A 20,909-nucleotide genomic window follows, 5' to 3' on the forward strand; every position below is an offset into this window, starting at 1 on the left:
TTTTAATCCCTGCACATTAATCGCTTCTCAGCCTTTTGACTGAGATCAAGTGTAATACCTCCCCCATCCACGGTAGCACCCAGGAACCTTCTGGTCAGGTTGAGAGAGAGGAAGAATTTAAGTAGAGAAAGCATTAATTCTAAGAAGTCCTGTCCTTCGTGTCCCCAAAGTGAGCAGCATGAGATGAACCCACATTACCATTTTCTGAAAAATTCCACTTTGAACATGTGTAAGCTAGAAAGAAAGTGACATATATGCTTTCATTGAAGTAATTAAAGTCAAAAGGCTGGTCTATCAAGTGTTGTCTGGATCCTGAACGTTTTCTGGGCTTCTCTCTCTCTCAGTGCAACCCACAGGTAACAGATTTGTCATGTGCTTTCAGAATGACCCAGAACTCACAATTCCCCTAGCACTCCTCAGGTCAGCCCCGATCAGTAGGGAAATCACTCTAGAATCTGCCCCTCAGACATGGGGCGACACCGATAACAGGAAGAAGGGTCCTGATGTTCTTGGGAGGCCAATAACCCACTTCTTTTTAGCAGCCTCTCCTGCTCCCATTTAAAAATCCCTGCACCTCCAAGATGGGCAGGGGTACGCCCATTTGTTAGAAAAAGGAGGCAAGAGACTCTGTATTAAAAAACAGAACGGCACAATGGGAATGCTTTAATTGTCACCCACACAGACGAGCGGAAGCTACAGACAAAGAGCCACTACAGATGATGCCCGGAACAGAAGTGAGAATGGCCCAGAACTCTGCCTCTGGTAAAGGTGCCAGGTTTACAGGACTTATTGTGGTGCCCTCACCAGACCCCTCCTCCTCCTCCTCCTCCTCCTCCTCCTCCTCCTCCGTGGCTGCTGGCATCTCCTGCATCTCCTCTGGGGAAGCCTGAGGCCGGCTCGGGTAACTTCTGCTGCCTGAGACAGTCACGTGTGCTCAGGACCTCTCACCTGAGGTCTCTGGGTGCTGAACTGGTGTGGAGGTAGCTAGGCCCGGGAGAGAAATGTGGTCACCTGTGTCATCTTCTTCAAAGTCGTTAAGGCAGTACACTTCATCCAGGTCAACATCCAGTGTCCGGAAGCCCTTGGTGACCACACCGGGCCGGGGGTCCAGGATGCCCCCAAGGTGAGGCTGGGCCAGCTGCTGCCAGTGGTGAAGGGTGGCAGAACCTTGCAGGAAAAAAAAAGAGAGAGAGAGAGAAGGAGGGGGTAAGGGGGAGATTTAGGATGGACTCTAAGATGCTGTGGCAAGGATAACAGCACTGGGACAATTCCTCTTTTTCAGGGTCTGTCCCCTTATCACACAGAGCTTTGCAACATGTGGATCTGGGAGATCCAGGAAGAGTAATGATGCTTAGTGTGAACCCAGGGTAGGGCCTAGCCTGCTCTGGGACTGCAGAAGGCATATCATTATAGCTGCCTTAACCCTTCCTGCTGTGAAATAGTCACTAATCCCCACCACACCCGGAGGGGGCACCAATTTATGCAATCAAACTTTTATTTGGGAGGGGGGTACTAGGGGTTGAACCCACGGCATCACACATGTCAGACAAAAGCTCTATCACCGAGCAACACTCCCAGCTTCTTAATTTTTATTTTAAAACAGGGTCTTGCTAAGTTGCCCAGGCTGACCTCAAACTTGCAAACCTCCTTCAGCCTCCTGAGTATCTGGTATTATAGGTGTGCACCACCATGCTGGGCTCAAACAATTTTTTAAGTATAATGTTACACTGTATGTCAAGGAGGTTTGGTGATGCTCTTTATTTTAATCAACCAATGCCAAAGCCCCAAACCAACACAGCATCATTTTACAAATACAAGAGGGAAAAAACATGGGGCTGGGGGTGCATATATACCAATTTCGTGCCAAATACAGACCGCTGGGAACAAGGAAGGCTGAGACTATACAAAATCCACCCCGGGAGACACACAAAGAAAAGCAAAAGGCAATTAAAGCACATGGAGGTAAGTGATAGTCTGATTGTCACCTCCTTTACTTGGGTTTTCTGCATTCTGCCAGCAACCTTGAAAGGCTGCAGGGTTAGGGAGGGGGAACTGGGTGGAGAGAGGTGTGATTTAAGAACACGGTAAGTCTGCACAGAGGTCTAAAGCCGAGCAGCCAATTTCTTCAGTGACACCAGACCCTGGGACTCAGATGACATTGTGGAAGGTCTGTAATAACACTGGAGTGTGTCTTTGAGGACTTCAAGGTGTCCCAGGTGTGGTACAAAGATAAGTGTTCCAAGGCCAAGCATGCTTGGGAAACCTAGGTTCAGAGGTGTGTTTGGGGAAGAACATCTCAGAACATCTCACCACCTGCTCTGGTGGCCTGAGTTTCTGCCCAGCCTATTTGATAGAACAAGCCTTTTCTCCCCTTGAAACACTTAGTCATGCCTCACATGAAACCAGCGCTCTGGGGACAGCCTGGGAGACTGGGAGTTCAGGATCTACTATATAAGGACAGGAGTCACCCAAACACAGCCACACAAATAAATACCCAATGCTCAAGACAGAGGTGTTTAGAGAGGCATTGAAAGTGCTCTTAGATACCCACCTCAAGATCTGCCCCAGCCTTATATGTGCACAGGTAGGAAGGCAACCCACTTAACCTGCATCTACTGACTATAAATTAAAAAATATTCTACGTGCAAAAAAGGAAAAAGATAACACAGAGGTGAGCATAACAAAAGAAGTTATATCCCAGACCTGTCAGAACATCTAAAGCAATTGTTGTCAACTGGGGACAATTCTGCCTGCCCCCCTAGGGATCAGTTGCCCAAGTCTGGAGACATTTTTGGTTGTCACAACTGTGAAGGGAGAGAAGGATGCTTATGACACTTCGTGGGCAGAGGTCAGAGATGGTGCTGAACATCCTAAACTGCACAGGACAGTTCCACCACAAAGAATGATCCAGTCCCAAATGTCACCAGCGATGAGACTGAGAAGCCCTGTTCTGGAGCTGTGGTTCTTAATGTTCAGATCTCCTGAGAATCTGAAGGAGGCCACAGACCCTAAAGGGAGTTCATGTGCCAGCAACGCTACGCAGATATGGTCAGGGGTTCAGGGGGATCCCAAGTGCCCAGTGCTACAGCATCTGTTTTATAAAGCTACCTTGTATCGAGACACATCTGCACGCCTGTCTCAGTGTTTTGACATGCATCATATCAACTAAATGGTTTTACATATGAGTCCATTAATTCACTCCTCAAAACCACCCTAGGCAGCAAGAATTATCACTCACTCACACATGCCAGGTGGAAAATGGAGCATTCCTGAAGTTTGATGATTTTTCAAAATCAATTAGTTATGGCAGAGCCAGGATTCAGTGACAAAGGCCAGGTTCTTACACTGCCCCCCTCCCTAATGTACAGGTCTGAGAAGAAGCCAGGGCATCAGTGTTCTGGCCAGGAAGCCGGGCAAGGTGAGCAGCAGTGGCTGGCTCCCAGCTGCATTAAAAAGTCAACAGCAAAATTCCCAGGTGGGTGTCTAGGTCCCAGCAGGAGACCCACACGTTCCTGTGGGGGCCAGGGGCTTCTCTGCCACTATTGGGACTCCCATTTATACTATCCAAGGGCCCACTGACTGTGCCGGCACATTTCCTAGCAATAAAACAGTACCAGGGAGAAGACTTAAGCCACTGTCATGTCTAACTTGGGACTGCACCCTAGGGTCTTAAATGATGACAAGAAATTCCCAGTACAACATGTCCATGTCTCCTCGACCTGTGGAAGGGAGGCCAAGAGACTCTGGAAAGTGAAGAACAGTGGAAAGGAAGTGTCAGCTTTCCTCATTCCTCCTAAAAGGAGCTCAGGATGCTTAAAATCCACTGGGAAAGGACCCAGGGAAGCTGGAGGACTAAGCCCTAGAAAGAGTCCCATAGGCTTGGATCTTCCACCTGTTTCACAGGTTACCCCTCACCCACCCACCCATGGATGGGGCTCTAGAAATGAGGCTACAGTGGGTCTTTTGTTTGGATTTAAGGAGGCTACAGAAATGCATGGAATTAATCCATTCCCTGAAACCACATAGCCTAAGAAACTCCGTACAATTTCCCCTGAAATATGCTGAATGGTGTATCATACTTCAATTTTTACCCCGTGCCTTGGGCATCCCCTACTCACATAAGAATAGTCAACCTTTACTGACCACTTAAGTGTCAAACACTCTTCTGAGAGGTCTATGTCTATAACTTGTTTAGTTTTCACGATAACCCTGTCATCTCTATTTTACAGACAAGGACACTGAGCACAGGGAAGTAAAAGTAACTTCCAGAAGGCACACAGGTGGCAAGCAGCTCATCCGGGCCTGAGACGGGGAACGTGTCCATTCTCTTAATCATGTAGAAGGCCTCTCAGCAATGAGGCAGCCTCATATATGTAAAGCCTCAGGAGTCTAGAAAATAATGTCCCTGAATGGGCTTGCCAGTCCCCACGCAGGCGTTTTATATGCTGCACAAGTGACTCCTGGTGAAAGCCATCTCCAGCCCAACTGTTCAATTTCAGTTATGCCAGGCTGTGGGGCTCAGGAACCCTTTACTCCTTGCTAGTTTTCAGGCTCCAGCAGGGTTTGCTGAACCTAGCACCTGTGCAGAACACCTCCTACCTCCCAGACCTGCCACATCCCCAGCCAGAACCAACACCTAGGAATTCTATCCATCTCCTGGCTGCCTGAAGTCTTTCATGTGATACAAGGAGGCATGAAAATTAAAGAGTAAACATGAATTACATATTCAGAGCTGATCCCAGGTTGCCAATTTCCTAGGCCTCTTTTTTTCCAGTTCACTACCTTGCCTAGCTTCCTTTACAGAGCAGGAGAAGCACTGTGCTATTAGCTAATATCACCTAGAACCTAGGACCTGCTTACTCTTCTCACCCTCATGATTATAGGCTGGGGAAAGAGGCAAACTTTGAGTTCCTGGTTGGCACCAAAACCAAAGAGTTTTCTACAGAACAAGGGTGTGGAGAGCAGGGAAAACATAATTATGGTCACAGCCCCCTTCCCTCTGTCTGCTTTCTTCCACACCCCACTGTTTTATCTGAAAAGTTTTCCTCTAAAGAGAAGAAAACCAAATCTACTATGTCAGAGGAGCATTGGGGCTTAAAAGTCAGAATAAAATCTGCAGGATAACACACAGCTTAGAAGTGTATGCTTTCCCTCATTACATAGTAAGTTGTTTCTTTGGAAGTATCGCCTCAGTTATAATGAATCAGAAAGAAGAACAAAACAGAGGGAAGAAATACCACCTTCCTCAGTCTTTTTAACACTGATTTATCCCTCTTTCCAGTTGGAATATTTTGTTTGTTCTTTTACCTGCTTAAAACTCATAAGATGCAGACCTAAGAGTGCTAGGCTAGCATTCTTAAACATCTAGCTCAGCTATTTCGGTTGACACAATAAGCAGATGGCAAGATTAATCAAATGGGTAAGAAATGGTCTGTCTGCTAAGATCCCACCTAGCACTCTCCAAGGGCTTCAGCCTAGATGCCTTCACCTAGGCTGGTAGATGGAGATCAAGGGAATCCTGTCAGGTTCTCATCTGGGTCAATGGAAAAGGATAATGTAGGAAAATGATCCCAGTACAATGCTGGCCCAGGTCTCAACACTGATACCTGGGCCCTTGAGACCTGAGATGCTGGAACTAGAGTAAATTTGAGGTGCCTAAGTTTTAATAAGTATCTGTTGGGTGCTAGGCACAATACAAAACACACTGCATTAACTCTTCACCACAATCTATTTAACGACTATAAGCCTATTTCACAAATAAGGAAAACAGCTAAATAGATGGGTTATCTTATCAAATACTATAGTTACAGGGTACAGAAGCTAAGCTTCAGGCAGACTTCTATGTCACATCCCCCCTTATCAAATTAAACACAGTAACACAACAATTATAGAAGGAGTAATAAAATATTGCTTGTATTTTAAACAGCTAAGAAATCAGAGAACTACAAAATGGAGCCCAAAGGATCTTTATTATGAGGATGAGTTACAGGGTGTAGTGATAAGACATGACTTTTTAATGGTAGTAATTTAGCTTCTTGGGAACAGGGTGCTACAAATGAAATTTTTCTTGCATATCAAGTGGGATTTTCTCTTATTCTATTAACTTATCACAAAAATATTTCTAAGTCAGAGGTTAGAAGAAATAAAGATGAATTGGTCAAAATAAATTTTTAAAAATCTCATTCTGCAATATACTTGGGAAATTAATCCAAAAAACATATTCTTAGATGATCCAATGAAACACAGTAAAATAAAGAAAGGAAAGGATAGAGATGATAACATCCAATGATCTTTGAGAGACAAAGGAAGGAAAAGAAAAGAAAGGCAGAAAGGAAAATTGCAGAAATGGAAGATTTTATTGAAAGGAAAACAGACATAATTGAAAATCAGAAAACAATTGCCAAGCTTACAACTGAATAAATAATTTAAAAAAAAGAATGAGCCATCCCTTTTCTGAAATCTAGAAAGGTCTTAAATTATACAATTAAAAATTACCATGGAGACAAAAAACAACCCATTTTCTTCCCTCCTTTGGAAAATAAAGGATTTTGTCATGTCTTGAATCTTTAACAAGCACAACCTAATTTTACAGCCTGCATTTTCAACAGGGAAAAAACAGATGTCTTTGAGGTGAGAAAAATTATTCTCCTTTTAGGCACAGAATATATATTTTTATATTTGACATATATCTACATATAGATTATATATGGAGTACATAAATGATATTTCTATGATATTAAAATTGCATGGTGGGTGCAATTAGGTAAAAGTGTCTAAAAATGGTTCTTAAAGAGGTAATAAATGTTGAGAAGTATTGACTCACAGAAATTTTGGCTTTGCATCAGAAATATAATGCAGAATTCTAAAACACCTTCTCAAAGTCTCTGTGGGTTTCCACACTAAAGGAGTGAAAAATGAAAACTACAAATATGGTGGCTCTTGGCAGGTAGCAGTAGGCACAGGGAAAATGTTTTATAATACCCAAAGCAAAAAATGAAAAAAGGAGAAAGAAAACAAAAGCTGAGTTTTTCCATGAGTCTAATCAACCAAGAAGCCCTGACACTAAAAAGTGAACTGCCCCTGCAAAAGGGTGGCTTAAACTAGAGAGCTACAAAGCTCACTGGCCTACACAGCTACCCTTTCCTGGTCACCAAACTGCAGACTCTAGGAGTCTTGCTCAGAACACTGCATCTGTAGAAAGCCATACTCTTTGTATGATGATCAAATCAGAACACATGAGCCCACAGATCATTTTCACGTGGTTATTGAAAAAGAAAAAAGAAAAAAAATTATGGTAGTTGCTTGGCCCTACTCCTTGATGGCAAAATGTCTAACAAGTGAAAGTGTGAGCTCCCTATATTCCTCAGGCATGGCTAATGATTTTCGGGGTCTGTCGGCAGTGCCTCTGCCTCTCCAAAAGGTCTCATATCTAAGGCACTAAGGCAAAAGCAAGAGAATTAGAAGGCTACTATGTGCATCTCCCTGGAGTTACTTCGGTGGCCGGGGCATGCACTGCCAAACCCACTGAGACAGCAACAAGGCCAGGTTATGGGCCACCCTCAGAGGAACTGAGCCAGCAGCGTGGGTGGCTGTCACGGAAGAAAAAGGAGTAGGTGTGGCAGCGGTGGCCACGCCTACTGTGGTGGATGAGGGACCACAGGGAGTCGCTCAGGAGGACAGAGAGGGGCCATGGCCCCTTGCGATCACCTTCCAGCGGCTTGACGATCTGCAGCTTCTCGGGCAGGTAGGAGCGGCTGGGGAAGGACATGCCTGAGAAGCCAGTGAACTCGGAGCAGCGCGAGTGCGTGCCCAGCGACATGATGCTCTCGGTGGGCGTGAGGGAGCCGCTGCGCAGCTCGCCCTTCTCCGCCAGCTCCCGCAGCTTCCTCTCCTGCTCCTCCTCGAAGAACCTCCGCTCGGACAGGTAGTTCTCCAGGCGGAGGGACAGCCTCCACAGGGCCGTCTCCAGGTCATGGGAGCCGGGCGTGCCTGGTGTGCCTGGCTTCTTGCTCCGCTCCTCGTTCCTGCAAGAAGAAATGCCACGAGGGTGCAGTGGGGCAGCCGGCAGGACTGTTGAGGTGGGACAGACCCAGAGGACAGCTCCAGGGCGGGCAGCTTGGCTCTGCACGCAGGACTAAGGAAACCAAGGCCAGCGGCTGAAATGGAGGCAAGAATGGAGAAACAAATGCCTGTCGCCAAGAACTACTTCACTCTGTGGGTGTGAATTAGTGTTTTTTTCAGAAGGGCCATGGCACTAGGGTAGAATGAAAACTGAAGTAAAATTCACCCCCTAGTAGCATCTCCCTCCTGAGCCTGCAGGAAGAAACCTTCCATAGGCTGCAGTTCCTCTCTACCAGAAGGGCAGCCACTAGTTCAAGAGCGGCTTCTCTTTCCTCTTGAATTAAAGGAGCTGAATTTTAACTCTAAAGGAAATCAGCTCTGATCAAGGAGCTTCTCATCTGTCTTACTCTGTTGGTCCAGAAGAATCAGTTTTGATAAATAAGAGGACAAGGGTGTAGAAAGTAGGCAGTGCAGGGTTGGGGGAAGGATCTGCAGAGCTTCAGGCCAGGGAGGAACTGACCACTGCACAAAGTGCCCAACCTACAGACCCACAACATGGCAGACATTTGCTAGGTGACTGGGATGCCTGCACCCCACCTCCACAACAAACAAGACAGAGAGCCTGAGTCCTAAGCATTTTCAACATTCAACTACAAAGGGGTTCACAAAACAAATGTCAGTGATGATTAATGGAAAAACATATTTATCAATCCTCTTCTTCAACAGAAAAGCATCAACTTGTTACACCTCTTTCAAATGGGTAAAATATCAGTCTCAAGGATAAGGATGAGCTTGGTGGGTTTGTAGAATGTATTTGGAGAAGTACAGGTCTAATTTTCTAGGAAATTCTTATCAAGCTCCCTCTGATGACTAATGAGCCTGTGGTTCAACCCATACTACCTCTCTTCTATCCAAAACAGACACAGAAAACTCCCAGCTCACTCACCCCAGATCTGCTGCTTCAGTTTCCAAGATAATGCTGTTGGTCTTGTTATCAAGGACAACATTGCCAACATCACTGCCATAGAAGCTGGACTGGGGGGTGCTGACACAGCTGGACAGGAGGGAGTTCATGGCTGAGGACTGGTTGGAGCCAGGGATGTTCATAGGAGAAGGGGTCAGTGACCTCTGCTTGACAACCTGGTTGATGTTTCTCACAGTCTCAAAGACACGCTTCTGGTGACTGCAGAGAACACACAACATCCATGAGTAAGCAAGTTAGATCTCCCACAAAAGACCAGCAGATGGCCCACAAAGACACCTGGCCCTCAAGAAACCCCTGAGCAGCCTACTATATCCTGTGCTTTCAACATCTTTCTTAGGGTGTTGGGTGCCTCCTTCATAAAGTGAAACCAGAAGACTCAACACTCACTGATTCCAAGACTGTAATGCACAGTTGAATACTAAAGGTGATACTAGCAAATGTGACATTGCTTTTCATGTCCCGAAAGCTTGACTTACAAGTAAAAACACTTAAGTATAACTTGTGTTGGGCTGGGGTTGTGGCTCAGTGGTAGAGCACTTGCCTAGCACATGTGAGGCCCTGGGTTCGAGCCTCAACACCACATAAAAAAATAAATAAATAAAACAAAAGCATTGTGTCTGGCTACAACAACAACAAAAAAAGTAAAACTTATGTCTCCTAGCAACCACTCTTCTTTCATAATATCCACTCTAAAGCAGGCTCTAGGAGGGCAGTGTTCACTATTGAGCACTGAAACAGCAACAAGGCCAGGTTATGGGCCACCCATAATCCTGGCTATGCTATCTCAGTGCAGCTCAATAAATCTTTGTAAAAGGAATATTTATTGACCATTCCTATTAAAAAAAAAAAAGCAAGACCCCAAATCAGTCTTAAATTTCCGGAATGAAATGATAAATATCAGATTTTTCTATTTTCACAAACAGCTATTTCTAAGAGCAGAACCACACTTTGATGCTAATTCATTCTCTTTTGAGGAGAAAAGGGTAGATATGTTCCATAATGGCATTTCCTTTGGGGCCACAGTGGGCTTCCTTCGCATGAAGTCCTTTGGACACTGATACACCCGGGGTCCCATTAAAGATCTGTCTGGGGAGTATGGATACAGAGAAAACACCACAAAACCTGGTCTACAGGTTCCTTATAATAAGCACCTTGGAGCAGGCCAAGCACCAGATCTTAAGTTAGGAAGAGAGATGTTGAAGCTGATGTCCATACATGCATCCAGAAAGGAATTTGAAGCCTTGCTCACACCACTGAAGAGCCCTCTGCACATAGTGGGGTCATAGTGGGGCTTGATAAATATTTGTAGAACAAATATTTGTTGACCGAGCCTATATGCGCGTCAGGTCCTGGGTTTGATCCTCAACACCACATACAAATAAATAAATAATAAAATAAAGGTATTTAAAAAAAAAGCAAGACTTAAAATTGATCTTAAATTTGTACAATGAGAGGATAAATATCCAATTTCTTTTTTTTTTAGAAACTGCTATTTCTAAGAGCAGAATCATACTTCAATGCTTCACCTCTTCTTTTCCAACTTTCTAGAAGTTTGTAATATATCTTCACAACCTCTCAAGAGGAGATGAGGGATGTTAACTGCATTCTCTTATGTCCCTTTATCACCTGGGAAGGACCACAGTCATTACTGTTGATACCTAAGACCTACACACATGCTAGATTTTGAGCACCATGGATCACAAGTCATTCTCTGGGAGATTTAGCGCTATAAAAGTGGTTTAGAGTCTCTATGTAGACCACTGGATTGTGGGCACTATCATCTCTAGGCCTCTGTCCTTAACCTCCCCTGGCCTCCCACAAGGGAAGGCCCTCTCCCCACCAACCCACCCACCTTCTCTATGAAAGGCATGATTCCTGTTCCACTAGGAGCCTTGCATTTGCTCCCAAGCAGACCCCAAACATAAGTTCTTGCTAGTTTTCTGAACAGCTCACTCATTTCTCTTTCTACCTAGGTTGTGAGCTTTGGGATGAGGGAAGAGCCAGTCAACGATGACTTCTCACTTCCCCAGTGGTCCAGGCTCCAAGCTGAGACTCAACAATATAGACTGCCTGATGGAACCCCCTCTCCTATACCACCCACTGCTCCTCGCTATTTGAGGAAGAACCTAACACAGTCCCTCCTCACAGTGATGTGGCAGATGCCCATGGGGTCACATGTGTTCAGAAAAGCAGCTGCTGAGCACCAGGGGAAGACATGGAGGTAGGACAACCTAAGGGGAGGGCTAACTCCACGCTAACCCACAGAACTTTTGGCAGTGATGGAATGTCCTCTATACTGTCAACATGATGGCCACTAGCCTAGCACTTGAAATGTGGCCAGTATGACTGAAGACTGACTTTTTAATTGTACTTAATTTTAATTATTTAAATTTACATAGTCAGGTGTTGCCAGTGCTTCCCAGCGGGCAGTGCATGGAATCTCCTGGGCATCATCTCCTGGGCCCCATGGTCCGCAGGGACACTCCAGTCTGAAGCTGAACCAAGTGTGGAGACGGCAGAGGAGCCAGCAGGAAGCTCCATAAGTAAAGGGCTAGTGAGCTTGTTTTCAATCCTAACTCACAAATAAGCCATTTTACTTCATAATTACCACCCACAGATTGCCATAAGCATAAGCCTTGTTGAAGGGCTTCCCTAGGTGAGTCTGAGGTCTGTTAAGGTGAGGATATTTTTCTTAAGACTTCTATTCACCATGTGGTTTATATCCAGAGTTCTGTGGAAAAGAGAGAAAGAAGGGACCTTTGTATACCCTAAGAAAAATGAGATACCAAACTACTAATTTCAAAACCATGCTGGGGCAAGTCATAAGTGGGCTCCATGACATTTTGGAGCCATGACCCCCCTCTAATCTAGCAATCCAGGGAAACCTATGGATGCCTTTTCAGAATACAGTTTTTTAAAAAAATAAAATAATTAGGACTATAACGAAGACAAATTATTTACTTATGTATGTATTTGGGTTCAGGAATGATAACTGATTTTGACATGGAGATTAGTTAGCATCACTGATATTTTGAGGCATCTGTGACAACTGGTATTGCTATATAAATACCTATGATTTCTACTGGTCATAGATGGTGTTCACATCACTGTGGCTTGTTGCTTATCTTCATGGAGGAAGGAAATACTGAATACAGTTAGGGATTAATGAAAATAACACATGATTTTCCCTCCAAGTTCACAGGCCTCCTGAATTCCATCTGTGGATCCTAGATTAAGAAATCCTGCCATAAGGCAAAAGAACTGGGAACACCATTACACAAACTACTACTCGCTGTTTTATTCTACAATTAGAATGGCAGGGAGCGAAAGAGACAGAGCTGGGCATTCTGCTCCAGAAACAGTCATGGTATGATCTTTAGAACTGTTTTAAATACCTTCAATGCATAACGCACTTTAAAAATAGCCATCTTCAAAAACTGGGCTTGCCAACAACTACAGAAAAAAAACAAACAAAAGCTTTACATCAGCAAATATGAAAGCTGAGACTCCTTCCAGAAGGAAAAAAAAATGAAGTATGTGTTTTCAATTCAACTTTTCCCTTACAATGGTTTGGTTTTCAAAGACAGATTTGTCCTTGAGAGCTGGAGAGACAGTCGAGTGAATCCAGGTACTTACAAAACAAGACAGCCCCAGGAGCTCACTACATCAGACTGAGAAGCCAGGAGAGAAGGAAACCCAGGCAAGAAGTCTGCAGAGCTACACAGGCCAGGGGGAAGCCTCAAGCAGTTACTGCTAGATTGGGAAACTTGGGGGACAAAATATTCTTTGCTTTTATTAATCATCCATCTGCCCCTTAGAAAACCGACTCTTAACATTTTTCTTTTTGGTTTCCCTTACATTTCAATCAAGTTGTTTCTTTTTTAAATTTTTATTGTTTTTTAGTTGCAGATGAATACAATACCTTTATTTATTTTTATGTGGTACTGAGGATCAAACCCAGTGCCTCACACGTGCCAGGCAAGCGCTTTACCACTGAACCCCAGCCCCAGCCCCTCAATCAAGTTTTTAAGAGAGAAAGGGAGAAAGGGTCTGAGGTTGTGCCTAGCATGTGCGAGGCACTGGGTTTGATTCTCAGAACCACATATAAATAAATAAATAAATAAATAAATGATCCATCAACAACTAAAAAATATTTTTAAAAAAAGAGAAAGAAAGAAAGGCAGAGAAAGGTCTAGTCTGACTCTAATATGTAAAAGCAAAGAAGAGAGATCAGGATTTAGGAAGAAGACCCAACAGAGCGGGGAATGGCAGGATAGTGTCCTCCAGGGTCAGCAATGGGACAAAAAAGGGAAAAAGCTCAAGAAAAGGGGGACCAAAACCAGAAGGGAATTGGTTTTACAAACTTATATAGTCATCTATTTTTATCTCATTGAGATGAGCTTCTTTCCAAATCTCTTCTCACCTCAGAGAGAATTTGGTATTTCATCAAATCATGAAAATGAAGACTGAATATAAAGAAGTTCTTGATAGTTTGTTGTTTAGGCCTTCTATTCATCAATCATCCATTCATCCATCATCCTTTCATCCATCTATGCTTCCTTCAGCCATCATCTATCCATTCAGCCCACCAGCCAGCCAGCCATCATCCATCTGTCCATCCGTCCATCCATTCATCATCTGTCCACCCATCCATTCCACCCACCCACCGTAATTCAGCATCTATTAAGGATCTACAATACTACAACATACAAATTGCTGTGTTTGGTACAGAGTATTAAAGAGAGGAAGGGAGAGAAGAATATTACTAATAAGACATTCCTCTCCCCTTCCAGGGATTTATACTGATAGAAGATAAAATAAGTAAGCTGATTTCCCTATAACCAAATGCCATGTAGAAATGACCAAACAAGGAGCTTAACCCTAATGCTGTCCAGAGAGATTAACCTCCTGAAAAATCCCCTTCTCTACCACATTCCCCCTAAAGCACCAACATGAAACAAATTAAGTGAGGCTAAAGGAATAAGGTTGTGTGAAAATAGTATGAGAAAAACAACAACAAAACAAGAAAAATTTTTTAGAGATCACAGACACTGAAAGTCACCAAGAGAATGATTCATAAGTATACAGAGATCCAACAGAACTGTATGGAACTTTAAGAATTGTGGAATGTACTTTTGGAGCCAAAAGAAATAACACATACTCTAATAAGGTCAGAAAAAAAGTCATGTAGAAAATACATCTAAGTAAATAAGTTGATAGTAAATTTATGTTTTAATGGCAGGAGTAGGAAAGACAACAGATTTAGAGGGATGGAAAATAAAGCAACAATCTGTCTTATGCAGTTAAGAAGACATCTACTGGCCTCACTTGCCCTTGACTGTGAAATAAGAGGCTAAGTATAAACGCCCAACTCCAGTGCTCACAATATCAGGCACCACGGCCATCCTACCCGACAAGCCTCCCTGTGGGTGGGAAGAGGGGTGCTGGGAAGAAAGCACCAGCTCACCATGGGAAACAGGCCCAGTGAGTGGTAGCGCCGGGACATGGCATTGGGCATGGTTTTGTTCCTGAGGTTCTTCAGCTCTTCCTGCGCTTCGTGAAGCATCTCCATGCACTCTGCGTACTTGTCCTCCAGCTCACGAAGCTAGAGAAGACCAAGAAAGATGCAGAGGGTCAGGACCTCGTGAGTAGTTGGGCGCATGCCCCCCACAAGAGCCAGAAACACACATGCAATCTAACCAGGCCTCCAGTGTGGAACAGCTGCCCTGCTGGCCAAATAGCAAAAACTCTCAAGATTGGTTTTTCTTTAACTTTTAGTTAGAGTAAATCTACAGTCTCAAAAATCTCCTAAAATACCAACAATGAGCAATGCAGATAAAACAACCTTAAATGAACAGAAAAGCAAACCAGCATACCCTGCTTCAAGGCATATCCTTGAACAGGCTCCTCTCAAGCCATATGTTGCATGGTTTACACTGGTGAGCATTTACAGAGCCAAGATTTAGCAGGGGCCAGGCCCTGGGCTGGTGTGGAACATGGCCTCCCTGTGTTCACAACCAGCTACAGGGGCAGCAGGCACAGAACCGAGGTGAAAGCTATATTAAAGTCAATATAAAAACAGTTGTTCCTCAGCAACTTAGTGAGATCCAGTCTCAAAATGAAAAGTAAAAAGGGCTGGGGATGTGGCTCAGTGGTTAAGCACTTCTGGGTTCGACCCCTAGTACAAACAACAACACCAACAATAAAAACAGTTGTTACCATGGACATGAACAAAGCCTGTCAAGTTCTACCTTCACTGGAACCAAAAGCCCTCAAGAGGTAAGGGAGACACACCCACCTCGGCCGTGAGCTGCCGCTGGGCATCCTTGGCATCTCCCAGGTGTTGGACGAGTTCCTCATTTTCCACTGCACACTAAAACACAGCAAAGACACGTAAGTAGACACCAGATAAGCCCAACTCTTCCCCTCATTACCTGATCCATTAGGACCCCATCCCCTTTCTACAATGAAATGTGTTATCTCAAACTGGAGTAAAATTTTGTCTTATATAATTTTGAAGGTCTTACAGTCCAATTTCCACTCCCTACCTCCAATGTAAAGGCTGCTTTCTAGAAGCCAGTCTCTCTCCTTCCTTCCATCTTTCTTCTTTTTCTCTCTCTGTTTCTTTCTTTCCCCTTTTCATTTTTCCAAAATTATTTAGCCTCTCACAGCAAAGGTTTCATATGGGAAACAAAAACTGTTTTTTGCCATTTCACTTAATCCTCAAGGGGCTACTTGTACTGCACAACATACTTGGTGCACTGAGTCCAAACAAATACTAGGCAGGTGATTAAATTAAAGTTCAGAACTTCACATCAACAGCACCTTTTTATTTTATTTTATTTTCTAAATAATGTCCTCCTGTGGGATTTCTCATTGGCCAAACTCCCACAAGGACAGTCATAACTGCATTGTAAATTATCTAAGTTGAGTTCATTGAAAAATAAGAATTGAAATCCATTTAATTACAATAAGTGAGGAATGGATACACAACAAGTAATGTCTACAATAGTCCATCCTTTGACTACCCAACATCATCTATATAACTCTTCATGACCATAGAGCGAACTCCCATCCTTACCCCAAAGCTCATCAAAGTACTGAATCTACCTCAAAGTGGAGACCTCTGGATGAAGAGCACTGTGCTTCATCAGGTCTCAATTTAGATTCTAGGGAACTGGTAACTTAGACACTTTCAAATGCATGCCCTGAGCACATAATATAAAAGTACTGAGAAATAATAATAATAATAATAATAATAATAATAATAATAATAATACCACCTCCCATTAAGGAAAGAAGAGGAAGGAAAACATAGAGTGGCAGAAGTAGAAGAAAGTAGAATTGGGCAGGAAGAGAAAAATTTCTTGTTTTGTAAGTACAGTAACTCTCATTACCCTGGCCTCTGGCCTCTGGAGGAATGTTACTTCTCTAATTAATTAGTATGGTCACATCTAGGAATGTCACACTCAGAGGAGGATGTACTCATGGAAGGCTGCTCCACTCTAGTAACCCAATTCCTGCTGATGTAAATTTGGGTGCTGGGATTGCACTGAGGACTGAACAACCACAGGCTATTGTCAAGCATAATTACTGTGGCCAGTATATTAGCTTCTAATGAATTCCTGCAGCACCTTTTTTGATGAATTCTATTAATCTGTAGATTATTTTCAGGAGGTAAGAGGTTATGAAAAGACCCTTTGCCAACTCAGGGCCACAAGACATTTTATTACTGAATCCACTAAGCTTTTTCTCCAAAGGGGCAGCACACACTCTTCTAGAGTGATAGCCCCTTCCCATCTTGGCACAACCACTGTGGTGTTAGCCAGAGTGACAGAAGCCTTACAGCTTTTGCCTTTTTCTGCAAGTCGACGATCTGTGACAGCAGGTGCGTGATCTCCTCTTGCTGGCGGGCAGCATCTTCAGTCTTCTTGGCCAGCTCCTCTGAGATGCTGGCAATCTGCACGTTTGCATCCCCTTTGACAAAGAAATGACAAAGAGTAAGAGAGAAAACTACACACACAGACCAGAGAGAGTGGTTTCCTGGTGGTTCACACATGAAAACCCATCTTTATGGGGAGGAGTACAGAGGGTACATGATGAAGGGATGCATAGTGACTGTGTTCTTCCATGGTGAAGCAAAGTGGCTTCTCAGGACTCAGTCAGTCATGAGAAGGAACATGATCTTCCCATGGGCTGTCATCCTGGGCTCAGTGCAAGGGCCTAACCCCACTGATCAAGTCTGTCTCCTCAGAGCCAATCAGGCAGGCACTGGGAGTCAGCCAGGAGGAGACACCCCAAACATGGTACATCTGGCCAAATCTCAACATTCCACACATGAATGGATCCATGTCACCAACAGGAAGCCCTGCTACATGCACCTTGTTCTAGAAATCCCAGTTGCTGATGCATACTATAATTCCCTTTGGTTTTCATTCCTATTCAGACATAACCCATTTTATAAGACTTAAACATGGGGTATGGTTCATTTGCTTAGAATTTTGATGAAATGCAAAAGATTCTATTTGCCCTTTTATCTTACCTTGCAAACTTACAATGGAGAAAATGGTAGGGGGGTACTTATTTGCAAAACTGAGAACTTGGGCCTCAATTTTCACAAATCAACTCACTAAAAAGCAGTTTTCTTCATATTCTCAAGCCAGATTTCTGTATCTGAGCCAAACTTTGGCATTTAATAATTCTAATATTCCAGCAGAAAGCCAAAATTAAATATCCCTTTCAGAAGAAACTGAGATAATATATGGTTAATGGCCTAGAACCCAATTCACAAATGGGGAGGGGGTGCCATACAAGGTCAGGTCTCCTTTCACTGATTTCAGGCTGGCAGGGAGCCTGCTCTTCATCAAGGACGATACAAAGCCATTGGGTCATGACAATGGGAGATACAAGGAAGTAGAAGCTGGGGTGGGGGTTGGGAGCGAGTGGGCAGGGGACATACTCAGCTCCTTCACACAGTCGTTGACCAGCTGCTGCTCCTTCTCTTCGTAGGTGATGGTTTCTGTCTTTAGCTGGCAGGCCTGTAGAAAAGGCTCAGGTCAGGGCCCAGCACTCACACTGCACTGTGACTTGCCATGCGGGTGAGGGCGAGGCATGGAGCAGGGGCAAACCCGAGTCTGGGAAGTGCTGGTCAGTATCTCTTCACCTGTCATTAGTTAGGCCCTCAAGTACAAAACATTTCCTACTTAGTTAAGGGGACACTCTCAAAGCAGAAAATTGAAAAACACACACCACTAGATGGCGCTACACAAAGCCAGCACCGAAAGGCCACTCAGCAAGCTCTGTAAGATTCTGCAGGAGGGTCTGCCTGTTCATTTGTCTGTCCAGCTCATAGATACAGACACTGCTGTGGCTCTCACAGTGCCTAAGACCCTGCCCTGCCTATGGCAGGCATTCTAAGGAAAACCACAGGACTAGGGCTGTAGCTCAGAAGTAGAGTGGTTGCTTAACATGCATAAAGCCCTGGGTCCAATCTCCAGTACCATTGGAAAAAAAAAAAAAAGCCAGGTGTGGAGATCCTAAGGACAAGGATAAGCACACATCCTATGAAGCTAATGTACACTCTATCACTACTGTGTGCCAGGCACTGAACTATGAGGTTCTCAGTTGGAGTTAAACCTGCTGTGTTCAGCATATGGTCCAATACAGAAAATTTAGAGACCCAAGAGCCGTCCCAGGACCCTGGTCAGCTTCCTCCAGGAAGAGATCTGAAGGCCCAGTGAAAATGATGCAGTTTGAGAAAAGGTGTCTCAGAGCCCTCTGATCCTGGCTGTGGAGAGATAGATACTACATTTCTGAGAACAAAGGCAGGACAGTGAGAATCTATAGATGGGATCAGATTCCCTCACTGACTTTAGGTAAGATTCTGACAGAGGGTGGGATTGCTGGGTACTCAGAACTGGGGCATCTCCCAAGGGCTGGAACGGCAGTGCTAGACTCAGAATGGGAAACACTGGGCCTGTAACTGGCTAAGCCACTGGCTGGCAGAGCACAATGGGGCAACCTTGGCCACTCAGGGTTGTTTTCATTAGGAAGTGAAGAGCTGGAAGAGGTGAAGTCTACAAGAATAGGTCTTGCAGAAAAGCATCTTGTTAGGTTCTTTCCAATGCGCAGCAATTTCAAGGTGACAGACAGTGTGCCCCACTGAAGGGGCTCAAGGGAGTCTAGGGCCAGCTTAGGTGGGCACACAGCCTGAACCTGACATCATCCCTCTGGCTAAAGAACACAAACCCACTGCCAATTAAGACAAACAGTACTAAATTTTTATGCATCCATGTTTTTAGAGAAGGGCAGTAGGTGAAGAGGAAAAGTGTGGGCTGAGAGTCACATAAATGTCCAAATCTTGGCTTTGTCACTTACTACAGTCTGTGGGACCCCGAGATATCAAAACACTTAGCAGCCTGGAGCCTGGTTTTCTCACTATAAATGAGAATCAAAGTAAGCAACTTGCAACCTTGTTGTAGAAGATTAAAAATTATAATAATAACATACGCAAAGTGCCAGCGTAGTACCTTGCCAATAAAGGGAACTCCCTAAAGCAGAGTTTCCAAGTTGCCTCAGCTCAACCTTTTTAAGTCAACTGTTCAAGGAACATGTCTCCAGGCTCTGGAGGTACTGTTTCTTTGGAGCAAATCTGACTACAGTAACATGAAAACTGGCTTCACCCCCACTCTCAGTCGTTTCCTACACATTGAGACCAGAGCTGAAGAACACCGTGGAAAGACCCTATGGTGAAGGAGGAGAGATCTGCACGTCTTCTCAGTCCACATGCTGCAGGATTCAGCACCTGGGAAGGCAGTGTCCAGTGCAGGGGTGAGGCCTGTCTGCTGAGTATGCCCAGCAAGCCCAGGCTCCGTGGTTCTGCCAGAGATGGTGGCCTCTGAGGACAGCACTGTAACTGTGGCTATTCTCACCAAATACAACAAACAGGGCCACCACCCTTCCAGTGGGTGACAAGGACAGGGAGGGAGTGCACTTCACCTCGGATCGAAGTACGACATTCTCCTCTTCTAGGTCCTTCAGCTTCTTTTGAAGAGAATCCAAATGAAAGTAATTCTGGACTGAGGAGGATGACTCATTCCTCTTCAGCCTGGGAGAGAAAGTGTGCTTACCATCTGGGGAGGTGATGTCTCCTCCACTACCTAGCCAGCCCACCTGGAGACCCAGAAGGGCTGCCTCAAAGAAAGTTTGTGAGGCTTGCAATTAGACTGCTCCCTAATGCCCAGGAAAATAGCACCCCAGTGTACACCCCTCTATCCACAATTTGCAGTTGCTACATTACCTCAGAATTCAGAGGGATGGGATCTACACAAAGCCAACACAATTCTGGAAAGCCAACACAATTATTTGATATTTAGGATGCACTTCTATGTTCTAAGAACTGCTTTAAGTATTTTGCATGTATTAACTCGATGCTAGAACTCTATGACTTAACTGCTATTAGTGGCTCCATTTTACTAATGAGATAACAGCACAAAAATTAAGTAACCTGGCCAGGAGCATGCAGGTTAAGTCACAGAGCTAAGATTGAATTCAGGCCATCAGGCTCTAGAGTTCCACACAGGGCTCTGCTGACTTTCAGAACAGCCCCCACACCTTCTGTCCCAAGGACCTGCCATGGCACCTCCAGCTTCAGAACCCTGTGTTCCTTTAACAGCAAAGCCCACCTTTTTTTTTTTTTTTAACCTGTTAACACGCCAGGGCAGATCAACTGACCTGACAAGTAAGCAATAAGACCCAGTAAGAGGAAAATTTAAAACCTGCCCTTTTATGTCCCACGAAAATAGTACAAATCAATCCATCTGAGGCACTTAGAGATGCTTATTCTGGGGAAGGCTGACCTGTG

The 20,909-nt window shown here is 44.4% G+C and overlaps 1 protein-coding gene across 1 annotated transcript in view; it reads right to left on the reverse strand.

The window, feature by feature from the left end:
* LOC144251482 (trafficking kinesin-binding protein 1-like) overlaps positions 1-20,909 on the reverse strand; it is a 42,266-nt gene that overhangs the window by 3,984 nt on the left and 17,373 nt on the right. The window contains 8 exon segments of the mRNA XM_077794362.1: positions 949-1,167; positions 7,708-8,024; positions 9,008-9,244; positions 14,506-14,651; positions 15,345-15,419; positions 16,893-17,023; positions 18,006-18,084; positions 20,045-20,153. Coding sequence (XP_077650488.1) covers positions 949-1,167; positions 7,708-8,024; positions 9,008-9,244; positions 14,506-14,651; positions 15,345-15,419; positions 16,893-17,023; positions 18,006-18,084; positions 20,045-20,153 — 1,313 coding nt within the window.

The sequence above is a fragment of the Urocitellus parryii genome (genome assembly GCF_045843805.1).
Source record: "Urocitellus parryii isolate mUroPar1 chromosome 13 unlocalized genomic scaffold, mUroPar1.hap1 SUPER_13_unloc_9, whole genome shotgun sequence".
In the NCBI taxonomy this organism is placed as follows: Eukaryota; Metazoa; Chordata; class Mammalia; order Rodentia; family Sciuridae; genus Urocitellus; species Urocitellus parryii.